Source organism: Chamaea fasciata, unplaced genomic scaffold, assembly GCF_029207755.1.
Source record: "Chamaea fasciata isolate MVZ Bird 193981 ecotype frontalis unplaced genomic scaffold, bChaFas1.0.hap1 SCAF_1, whole genome shotgun sequence".
In the NCBI taxonomy this organism is placed as follows: domain Eukaryota; kingdom Metazoa; phylum Chordata; class Aves; order Passeriformes; family Sylviidae; genus Chamaea; species Chamaea fasciata.
In genome coordinates, this window is record NW_027094086.1 from 24,059,739 (window position 1) to 24,072,113 (window position 12,375).

Genomic DNA, 12,375 nt, shown 5'->3' on the forward strand with positions numbered 1-12,375 from the left:
AGGGCGCATGCGCGTCGCGGCCGGTGGGGCTGCCGGGAGAGCGCGGCGGGACAATTGAGCGCGGAGGCGGGACCGGCGGCGGGATCGCAGGTACGGGAGCCGCGGGCGGGGGGCCCGGTGGAAGCGACCCTGGGAAAGACCCTAAAAATCATCTAACTCGAACCCCTCTGCTGTGGGCAGGGACATTTTTCACTAGATCAGGTTGCTCAGTCTTTCATTCAGCCTGGCCTTGAGGGGTAGGGCATCCACAAGTGCTCTGGGCAACCTGTTGCAGTGCCGCACCATCCTCAGAGTGAAGAATTTCTGCCTTACATCTAATCTAAACCCGCTCTCTCAGTTTGAAGCCATTCCCCCCTTGTCCTATCACTACATGCCCTTGTAAAAATTCCTTACAGCTGCTTGTGATCTGAAGCGATTTTTCAGTAATGTTGATGTTCACGGCGATGCACCCGCTGCCTGCAATTTACCTGAGTAAAAGCTGATGCCGCGTCACGTCTCTGCAGGTGCTCACAGCCCCTGTCCTGCCTCTCCGTCTGTGCCGGCAGTGCCTCTTCAAACACTCCGGGAGCAGGCTGTTGAGTTTGAGCCGAGATGGGCATTGCAGCCGCCTTTAGCAGAGCTCCGTGCACACCGTGTTGAGTCGGATTGTAAAATCTTGAAACATTATTTTATGTGTATTTCATTTTTAATGCAGCTATTAATGTGCCCTTAAGGACAAAAGTAGAACCGAATTCAACGCCTGACAAAGCAGATGCACCCATCAGACGGTTTGGGCTGTGGTTTCGTGGTGCACTGGGTTTGGTCAGGCCTGGTTGCTAATAAAAGCTACGAGCGGTGCTTTTTGCATTGCTCACAGCTGTCTCCCTGCAACCAGACCTAATAGTAAGGCAAGTACGAGGTTCCCCGGTGTATTGGTGCTGTCTCTGAGGAGAAAAGGGCATATTTGCATGTCTTTCATTTAGGTGCAAGCCGTTCCTTGCCTTATAACGCTCTGATCTTACCTGAAAGATCTGGCATCAGTGGTTTGTTGTACATCCCTGATGTTCTAATTCTATCCTGTAATAGTGTAAAGGACAAAACATAAACATTTTGGTTGTAATTTTTTTAACATATTTTTTGTTATATTTTATGAAAACTTGTATTTTAAAAGACAAAGATGTATTTCTGGATGCAGTATTTAATTTTACAACCCACAAACCCATAAGGATCTTCGTAGTTGCAAGTAGGTAACACTGGTGACAGTGAAGTTACTAAGTTATTAAGGGTAGTGTCTTCGAATGTCTTAGTAATTTTCAAATCTCCTAATGAGTCTGTTTTTATGGTTTAAGACCAAATGACAGTGCAATGGGCAGATGGATTTGGGAACCAGAGCACTTTAATCATGGATATGTGCAGTTTATGAATTGTGCAGCTTCTCTCTTCCACAGAAGCTCGAGTGCAGTGGGCACGGTTAGTGTGGCACTGCAGTCATGTGTGTTCTCCTGTAGAGCCCTGTGGGGGTCTGTGTTGTTTTCCCAGGCATCACTGTGCAGTTGGGTAGAGAGCTTGTTCAAATTCACATGGCACCTTAAGCTGGCTGTGCTGAGCACTGGCACTTGCAATCTGCTCCTTCAGAAGGTTCTGGACACCTTTGCAGTGTTCACAGTGGCTTTTCATGCTACAGATCCTCCTGTTATAAAAACCAAGCTACTCCCTTATTGCATAGGGTTAACTAAAATTCATATGTTGTTAGGTAAGCCTAACTTAAGTAAACTGCTCTAGACACAGTCGGAAGCTTCTTTCCTTGTATTTTTAATAACAGCCACAGTGTAAATGACAACAGTTGAGGCCATTTTGTCCCTGAGATTCATGTCTAGTAACAGCATCATATATATACTAATTGTGCAGATATTGGGGAGAGGGCAGTACTCCTGCTACTGGTCTCTGCATGTTTGTAAAGTGTTTTGGCAGTCCTCTGCCACTACTTCAGTGCAAACCTTGGAAAGAACAGTGGTTGTGCCCCAGGAAGCCACTGGAGTGCAGAGTAGCACCAAAAAAGGTGCAGAAACACACTGTTTGTTGCAGCCGGATGCAAACATGTTGTTGAGATGGTACAGAGGTTTGATTCTGCAATCTGTATTATAGTTTATTTTTAACCTAGTAGTTGGGGGGATCATTTAAAAGAAATGTGTATAAATGGAGAATTAAACCTGTAACTGTAGTGTAAGTTGTGCTTGCCTTCTTCATTTCAGCTGCTGTGTTATTCTGTTGGAGTTTTCTTCTTTTGTTTGATTTCTATCTACTGCTTTGAAGCATTAAGATTATAACTTGTTTTTCTATTGGTTGCAAAGTAAACTTTGTCATATTAATGTTGGTATATGTTTGGGTTTTTCCTAATGTTGCTCAGGGGAATACTGGTCTTATATTTTGAGAGAAAATCTATAATACAGTCCTTCCACTGTTCAAGTGGACATAACATGGAGCAATAATATCCACTGTAATTCTGAGATAACTTTCTGCTGTATGTTATCTTATTATGGTGAACCTGAATGACTAATGTAATTGACTGTTCAATGCAAAATGCTGGTCCCAGGTATGAGAAATACCTTCAGGATTCATTGTTCATTGTGCACTAATAAAGGGGTTTTCAATGTTATGTTTCAAGTGTAGAGAATGGTAAGTTTCATTTAAAATTGTCTTTCTTTTTATAAACTGGTATAAGTTTGTTAAGTAGCCCTATACTGTGCATCTCCAGAGCATTTATTGCTCTTGAGAACTGCATTAGTGGCTTTTAAAATGAAAATCGAGGTGTTCAGCTGCAGAATTTGCTGTAGTTGATCCTTCTCAGCACTTGAACAAAGCATTGCAATGATACTGCTTTTCCTTAAATATTATTATGCTTGTGAATTAATATTGTTATTTGAAGATCTTGCAAGCTCTCTTATATTTTGAAATAGTGCCTTTGTTGTCATCTATGGATATGTTTTTAGATTTAAAGCCTATCCTGACTACAGTTGTCTTTATCTGCTTCCTTCCTTCCTGTCCACCCTGCAGAGCAGTACAACTGAACATGAGGCGATCTGCAGCTCCCAGTCAAGTCCTAGGAAATGCAGGCAAAAAGCCAAGGTTTATACCACCAGGAAAATGTACTGCTGTTTGTCTCAAGAATGAAACTAAGGAGATGGACCAAGAAATTAAGTTAAAGGAGGTAAACTGAATAGTGCACTTTGAAGTTTTTTGTACAATACTGTGATTAAAAGATAACATCTGAGCTTACCCCAATCTTTGCTTATAATCTATTCAGAACAAATTTTGATAGTGTTGCTGTCAGTACCTTTGATCTTGCTTGTCAGGTTAGGCTTCTCTCACTGTGGAGTGGTTGCAGAAAATGTTTTTCAAATAAATAAAATTAATCAGTATTGAGCCCAAAGGCAATTCTCAAGTGTTAAGGAGGTGGGGATTGCATCTTGGCATGAGCTTTATTGGATTTTTCTTTGTAAAAGCAGTTAAAAAGCCAGGATACTTGTCGTAAAGTCTCAGTATGCTGGGTTGCAGTTCTGCTGCAAAGGTACTTTCTCTGAAACCTTTAATATTGACACAGTAGAGCAGCACAATTTTTATTTATTTATCTACAGAAGAATTGTGTTAAACTAAATTAATAAACTATTTACACAAGTGTTTGGTATTATGTGCACACACTTTTTGTTGTGACACATATAGTTTTGCAGAGATGTATACATTTATGTAACAATTTGATAATGACAATTAATATGTCTTGAAATCCTTTCTTGTTGTTCTTTTCTCTATTTCTCTTCACCTGCATGAAAGAAATACTATTGCGAACTTATTTGTATTTTGCAGATAGATGAGAAAGAGGGAGGTGCTTCATTGCTGTCTAAAATAAATGGTCAGAATCAAAATGAAAATTTTACACAGTCTGTGGAATCAACTGGAAAAGTAAAGACAAAACCATGTTTCAGCATTGATAAATGTAGCAAGGCAGAAATGAAAATGCTAAATGTGCCCAAAGCTGGTAAGATGCTCTTTCTTTTTTACTACCATGTATCATAAGAGAATTTTAAAGCTTATGAATGACAGACTGCATATACTAAACTTTTGTGAAGTATTGTTATAAATGTTGTGCAGCGGTGGCATAATTGGTGTTATACTGGATAGAGTGAAAGAAACAAGTGTTAAACCAATTTCTTAATAAAAAAGGAAAGAACCAAGGTGTTCTGGAGGCCAGTTGGTAGTGATACTATTCAGAAGAGCATTTACAGTCAACTCACTCTAATCTAAAGTTGGTGCAATACAAGAATTGTGAGACCTTAAATAGTGGGAAAGTGTTGTAATTTGGAGACCTTGCTGACCTCATGCAGAGAAAGCTAACCATTCTGAATGGATTCAGGTTTCTTTTTTTCAGAATTCATGAGGGTTTCTTTTCTTCAGTGTCTCCAGTGGGCACTTAAGGTTTAAGCCAACTTTATCCACAGAGCAGAGCTGACTTTGCTCATTTGTGGGTTTGCACTTCTTCAGCTGTGCCCTGGAAATGCATGCCTCCAAGAAACTGGGGTAGTAAGCACTGCAAAGACATTAAAGTGTCTGAACTATAGCATTTGGGTGGACCTGAACGACACTGTAAGGTTGAGTGTTTTCATTTCCCAGTGTTGGTGTGCCCTGACCACAGATGCAGCACAGTTCTGTGTTGTGTGAACGCAAGTGTATGACCTCAGGGGCCAAGTATATCTTGAAAGCCTGGCACTTGAACTGGGTTACTAATATTGATGGATGAAAATCGCTCCTTCTGGAGCCAGCTCAGGCATTTTAAACACCTGTCTAACAGTTATTTCACTGTTGTTTCTTCATAATTAATTACACTGATAATCATGGTTTAAGGTTCATTTAATTAATAATACTTTGTGTAGTGAGTAAAGTTTTAAAAGAGCATTTCAGGGCCACTTATCACGTTGAATTATTGGAAGGCTTTAACAGTCGTATTTAATGTTGTTTGTTATAAGACCTCTCAAATTTTGAAGCCTCATTGAAGCAAAACTGATGGTTCCATGTCCTAAGGTCCAGCCAATAGTGAAGCTAATTCCCAAAAGGGAATTATTCCCAATAGGCACACATATGTCCTATATACACATACACAACTGGTCACATAGGCCAACATGGATATGGGACACAGCACTCAGGCAAGCACAAGCAGTGGACACATCCCTTGTCCATGGACAGGGACATATCCCTTCCCTTCTCTGACTGCTTGAGGTGAAAGCCTATTTGTGGAAAAACATATGAATACACATGTATCTATATGTAAATACACATGCAGACAAAGAATTTAGATCTCTCCAGTAACTGACCTTATGCACTCAGTCTGATCAGTAGCTGGCTTCTGTTGGACACCCCAGTGTGTGTCCAGTATGTGCCTCATGTGCCCACAGCTCCCAGTCCAGTTGCTGGTATGCAGAGCTGCACTCCCACAGGCAGAAGAACACTGTAGGTCCTGCCAGGAACTCGTCTGAGCCACTTGGTCTGCCTAGTGGTGGGCTCCTGGATTCAGCGATCTCCCAGCTGCCTTGTGCCCAAGAGGTGCACACGTACAAATATTTCTGGCTGGTAGCTGAACTTAGCAGGAGCCAACCCCCGAGATGTCCTGGTCTCTTGAGTAACTTGCATGGACTTCTTGGTCCCTCCAGTAGTCAAGTCTCAGACCCTCTGGTCTCTCCAATATCTGGCCCAGACTCATGGCTGCTCCAGTATTTGGCTTCCAAGCCTCTTATCCTACTGGCCAGCTAGTCCACGTTGGTGTTAGCAATCTCACACAGTATATCCAGTCAGGGTACTTGGTCTCTGGCCTCTCTGCTTGCTGACATAGCTGGTACCTGAGCTCTGTAACCTGTGTGTGGTCCAACTCCAGCTTTCACCTGGGGAAATATCTAGAAATGTAGTTTAGTAGGACGATGGGACTTGGTCTGGCAATAGGATGCAGTGCATTGCTGAGGAAGATTACTGACCTTCATCTGTTTAAAAGTGGCTGCCTTCTTCCTTTTATTGTTTTGTGCTTGTTCTTGCCTGAACCATCTTTGTCTGTCCCTTTTGCATGTCTGTATAGTTTTTGATTCTTTCTTTCTCCATCAAAGCCCTTTCTATCTGGGGATTGCACAAATGCCAGGCCTGGTAGGCAGCAACGCCCTCCATTCTGTAAGATGCTTTGAAGAGCCTTTCCCATTGACCCTTTTTTCTGGGTGTCAGTCCCAGAAAATGTGAATGTGATAGCCCTGATAGGATGCTGCCACTGGCATGGCATGTGACCCAGAGTGTATGCTCTCTGTTTGGCAGAGCTAATGTGGGGGAATTCAGCCTCCCTGTATGTCTCTTAAGTCTTACAGCTTTCATGTTTATCTGCTGCATGCTGAAACTTCCAGCTGAAGCCTCCACTTGACGAAAATTTTCAGTGTCTATGGACACGTTGTTTGAGGGGTCAAGCTTCCCTACAGGTACATCAGCAAAAATTTGTATCTGCTAGTTCTGCTTAGCAGTGCACTTGAAAGATACATAGTGGATTTAATTCCAAAATAATCTGGGAAATCAGCAGTCATTCCAGCAAAAAATGTTATGAAGTGGAAAAGATACTAAATGTCTTTTCCGTATCATGAATTCTGGGTGCAGCTGGTGTGGGTCCTGTGTGATGACTTTAGAAAAAGAACCAAAAAGCTGTGGAGTGAAACTGGGTGAGCTGCTTCTGTTGATGTGCCGTTGCCTTTCTGAAGAACGCATTTTGTGTCAAAGCCCTTTCTATGTCTGCAGAATGAGGCTAACCCTGCAAGCCTTGGAAAAGCTGTCATGAAATGTGGTATAAAAGAAGGAAGTCTAATGTCAGTGTTAGTTATGGTTTTCAGGTTCACTGGTGATGCAAGCACTGTTGTGAGAAAACAATCCTGTATTGATTCTTCCTTAAAGCTTAAGTAATTTCTTAATAACTTAAGATTTTCCAAGACAATTTCTGCCCTTTACATCACTTTTGTCTGCTATTCATTACAACTAATGTAGCGATTACATTGATTTTGTAAATCATAACCTCCTTTGTAGTGTGAAGGTAAATTTTTTTGTCAAAGCTGGCTTTGGTATGAAATTCAGAAGTAATGGAAAACAGTTGTGAAAACCAGAGTCAGTTGGGGATTTTTATTATTATTAATATTGTAATGGAATTATATTTGACTCTCAGTCTCTGGAGCCTCATGCTTCTCTGTTAAAGGGGCATTAAAGTAATTTTAAGATTGAAAAAGTGTGTGTGTATGCATTATTTTGGTTTACTGTCTCCATATCATTCAATGCAGATGATAAAGAGTTTGATAGTTATATATCACACTCAAAGCTGCTGTTTGGGTTTCCAGTGCAGCAGGGGAATGTGTAAATAAATACCTTAAGTACCACTGAAATTCTTTTGAAACACCTGTGAACCATTGGACAACTGCACTGTTCATAGATCTAATCTGTCTGAAACCCAGCCCTGAAAATGCTGTGCATTCTTTCAAAAAAAACCTAAACATCAAAAACCCAAAAACTCAGTTATCTGACACATGGTGTCCATTTCTTGGAGCAGACAAGTAAGGATTTTATTAGATGGAATCAATCTAAAAATTATAGCATATCTGGCTTAAAAAAAACCCCTTGTTTTTCTAAGCTTCTTTTATAAAAACCTTTTCCCTAAAATGCCATTAATAAAAGTCAAGTGCAAAGGACTCTGAAAATCTGTGAAATGAGGTATTTCCAGAGATATTTAACAAATTTGTAGCAACAGTTGAATGAAACCTACGTATGTGTTGTGATTTTTGGAGTGTTTGAACTGTAAGATATTGAACATGTTCCTTGAGCAGTTTATGACTTGTGATTATAAGTTCTAAATGCTGGAAAATAAAGTTACATGTTTCTTTGTTTAAGAATTGGTATTTGTTTGCTTTTAAGCGGAATGAACATGGCAATCTCTTTGATACCTTTGTTTTGTATTCAGAATATAATACTTGTTCACACAATGGATCTTTGGGAGACAGGCAATTTATTTGACATTGTCACTAATACTTTTTCTCCCATGTCTCCAAAAAATTCAGCTAAGTGTGCATGCTCTTTAAAAATGAAAATTATTTAAACATTCCTAAACTATTTACCAGTAACTGAAAACAAAACAATAAATGGAAGGATATTATTGCACCTCTCAAGCGCTTGGTTTCCACTTGTCCTCATGACATTCTGAGTTCTATTAGCAATAACAAGAAAATACAAATAATTTGCATTTGAAGAAACAATGGACCGGCAGATCCCTAAACTATACTAAGTATTTCCTCAGTGTTGCAAGTGAGTGGGATTGGCAAGAACTGAGGTTTTTACCCAGTTTAAGGATTTAATATATGTTTTATTTATATAAAGCATACATAATTTAATTAAAGTTTATTATCTAAGTTTACAGCTTGCTTTCTGTTGGTACTTTTAATCTAGGAGAATGTTGCTGTGTTTTGATCTTTTTTGTGTGGAAATGAGCAGCTCTTTCACTTGAACACTTAGACACAATATTCCAGTTGGACTGAGATTTCATTATTTGAACTGGATGTAGGTGAACAGAAAAAATGGATAAAGAGTTTTATTCTGTTACAGCTCACCTCCTGTTTGGCTGGTTTTTGGTTCAAGAGTATCTTGTCTTTCATCCATCACTAACATCTGCTAATCCATCTTCCAAGAGGAACTTTGCCAGAAGTCATGGTCAGATAGTATCTTTAAGCTAATAATGAGGACAAATTGTAGCTGTATTTCATAATGGGGTTATAATGTGCTCACCCTAAGTCTCTAAATAGATGTTTCTGAATGTCTTTCATGCTGATGATATCAACTGTACTTACTATTTGTATATAGTTTTGAATATATTTTCTCTATCTTCCCTGGAATGCTCATGTTTACTGTCTACATTTGTAAGGTTTGGATGCTTTGCATACTTAACCATTAATCATTTTTTATAATGTGGTTCCATCAGCTTTCTAGAACACTGTTACAGGTCTGTCTGATACCTCTTATCACTTGATATGAATGAAATCCTTTTAACCAATTAATGTGAATATTAAGAGAAAATCCAGTGTTCATTTATGACAGTGGCAATCAAATACCTGTCACTTTTAATCAGAGGATTAAAAAATATTATTTTCAGGACTTTCATACTGCACAGTTTCAGTCTAGCTGCTTACTTATGGTTTCTAGGAACAGAACTTAAAACATTCATGCCTAGCATCTCATAATGAAGCAGATTATTCCTAGAATTACTTTGATATCTGCAAAAGTACAAGTATTAATTTAATTCCTGTTGTTGCACTTCACAGATGAACTAGAAAAGATATTTGAGTCAGTCTGTTTTAGTGGTGGAGCTGCATGTGTAGCTGCAGTTCTGTGTGCTCTTTAAAAGTTTTTTATAAACAGCTGGTAAAGCAGTTAAATCTTTGCATAAACGATACTCCATAATCATCTGTAGCTCTTAATAATTTCCAAGCACACTGGATGCCTGAGTGTAAGTAATTTATTACTGCATTGTTTGCAAGTAAGATTTTCACAAGTCCATAAATTTTGTTGTAATTTCTTATTCAAAATAGTATCAAATTACTTTGATAGATCTTTATGATTTAAAATGTTCTTCTCCCTGCAATGTTCTAGAAGAATAGTTTATAATAGTAAATAGATAAATTTATAGGCACTTTTATTCTCAATCCAGGATAGTTTCTTTACTGTTGAGGAGTCATCTCTGCCTGTTTGATCAGTCCATCTCAAGGGATGGGGACTGGTTAATAAAACTGGATTGATGTAAATACATCATAAGGTAAATTGTCCGTATCTGATTGGATGCTGGTTCCAGAAGTGTTCATTTATACATCAGTCACAGTGGGTCTTGTGTTTTCTGCTCTGTAGCTTTGGGATTCTCTGACATCTCCTCAGGACAGCGCCTTTTACTTGGTGCTCTTCTTTGGGGTGTGAAATGATGTTTTCCACTCTGCTGCTGCACACTCGGTGTTCCCCTGGGCTGTTGTCACATTCCTAACTGTGTTTATTCATCCTCAATTTGGGATGCCCACCAGCTGAGTGCTGAGATACATGGTGCTAGTAGAATTAGCGGCCAAGAGTGAGGTGGAACTAAGGAACTTTACAGCAGCTTCACCACCAAAGGCAGTATCTCATATAATATTTAGCAACTCCTTCCTGGATGGGGCAGCCATCTGCAGTGTTGCTGTAAAACAAATCCAGACTTGCATAATTCTAGTGGGATATTTCCACAGTTAGTACAACCCAATTTATAATTTGGTATGATCATATCTTGCTGTCATATGAATAACTAGGCTTTATGTAATTATAGATGATATAACCAGGATATTCACACATTGGAGAAAAGAGCAGTGAATTGGCAGACAAATGTACTTTTCATTTGCCCCAGTTAAATGTGCTTTGCGTTTGAGCTAATGAAGATAATGAAGGAGAGGGGGAGGAAACCAGAAATCAGAAGAGTATTACATGATCAGAAAATATAGAAAAAGAATTATATTAGATGTAAATATTCAACATTTCCCAAAGAAGTTGGAGGGATTAAAATACAAGTTTCACAGTAGTAACTTGTCTAATAAATGGAACTGTGGCTGCTTCTTTACAATGAAAAATATGAGTTGTCACATTCTTTACTTTTGAGCAGTGATATATCCTTTATTGAAGAAAGCTGTGCTCCATGTAAAGATGATAGTCTTTCATGCATTTTTTAAAAAAGGTATTAAGTTACTGAAAATTAAAATTTATAAGCAAACAAGCAGAAAGACTTAAATACTCATGCAGAAGGAGAGGTCTACTTGGAAACTGCAGATAAAAAGCAAACACCCCTTTCCAAGGACTGGCAGGGAATGTGCTGGGAAATGAACTTACTATGCCAATATATTTATTACAATTTAGCTCCCTAGAGTTGCATGCAAGCACACAGCATATAGTCTGCAATATACAGAAAAAAGAAATTATCTAATACTGTAACTTTAAAAATGAGGAACTTGGAAAATACCCTGCATAGAGATTATTGTAAAGCATTCAGGTTTATCAGTAATAATTCTTTCTATTCCCTTATCCATTCTGAGGGGAGCTGTACACATAGTTTCTTACTTCTATTTTGATTTTCAAAATCTGTTATCAGGCTATGTGAATATAAGACGGGCAAAAGAGAAATACATGGCTATTCACATTTTCTGACGTGTTTTTATTTTCCTTTCCCTCACTCTTTGTAAAGTCCTAGTTTGGAGTCTGGGGAGTTGGTGAGTGTGTATATTCCCAGCCCTCCTGTCTCCAAAAGATATGAAGGTGGACTTACAGGAAGATGAGGGAATGCAGCTATCAGGTGGAGGGACAAGAAATGCCTTACTGAAGGGAACTGGGAGGTTTTCTTGAGCTATCATGAGTATTATGACAGACTAGGCCTGGATGCCTTCAAAGCTAGTTGTCAAATCTTTCTGTGGCTGTTCTTATTGTTTGGATCCCCTTTGTTACCATGTCAGCCTAACTAGAGTTCAGTCCCAGCTTTTAGCTTTGGGCCTAAAGTTTTCCCTGAAACAGAAGCTTTGTCACAATATGACTTTCCTTGAGCCAACAAGATAATGATAAGATGGTTATCTCACTGTCTTCAAAATATCCACTGAGCAAGATTAGAATAATGGAGAAAGCTGTTTCTCTGTCAAATGCAGGGAATAGTGCACAGGGTAGGATTTTCAAGATGGTATGTAAAAGCACAACGTCCAAAATTTTAATCTCTCTATTAACGAAATGGGAAACTTGCAGAAACTTGGCTTCTCTTACATTATTTGTTTTCCTAGGGGCTATGTTGCTAGTGAAGATGTGAGAATTTAGGGAAAATATCCTGCGAAAATCATACTTTCAAACCTTTCTTGTGGTAAATACTAAAGATGAGACGGCTTTCAGAAAGCTGTGAAAGCAGGCCCCAGAAACAGAGCAGAAGAATTTAGAATTAGCTGTAACTGCAAAGGCTGAAAGTAGGCTAAGTTACAATAGTACAGCAAGCAAGGACATGAAACAATAGTTTGAGTCTTAGGTTTGGCTAGAATAGATCTTAAGACTGCAGAAAAATATGCTTAGCAAGATAGTAGAAAGTTTTAAGCTTAATAATGGAATATTATTTATTGTTAATAGAAAGCACACAAGCAAGCATTGTTTGAAGCAGGTGTACGTGTGCTTTCAGTGATTGGCTAGAAAATTGTCTGTAAGCTTTAGCAACGTGCTGTTGGCTAGAAAGTTTTTAAAATGCCCTGTAACAAAGAAATCTTTGGCTGCTGCCAGCAGACGTGAGCTGTTGCCACCTTTCAGTTGTCTAAAACCCTG

The 12,375-nt window shown here is 39.0% G+C and overlaps 1 protein-coding gene across 4 annotated transcripts in view; it reads left to right on the plus strand.

Annotated features, from left to right (window-relative positions):
* Window positions 1–19: 19 nt before the first annotated feature.
* The window catches only part of RAD54B (RAD54 homolog B), a 63,717-nt gene continuing 51,361 nt past the window's right edge, over window positions 20–12,375 (plus strand). The window contains exons 1-3 of one of the 4 annotated variants that reach the window (XM_066178657.1): window positions 20–90; window positions 3,034–3,187; window positions 3,841–4,012. In XM_066178657.1, coding sequence (XP_066034754.1) covers window positions 3,050–3,187; window positions 3,841–4,012 — 310 coding nt within the window. In that variant the 5' untranslated portion in view covers window positions 20–90; window positions 3,034–3,049. Of the gene's footprint in view, window positions 91–1,207; window positions 1,223–2,027; window positions 2,099–3,033; window positions 3,188–3,840; window positions 4,013–12,375 lie in introns of those variants that run through there. The other 3 variants (XM_066178668.1, XM_066178662.1, XM_066178647.1) reach the window with 3 other exon arrangements.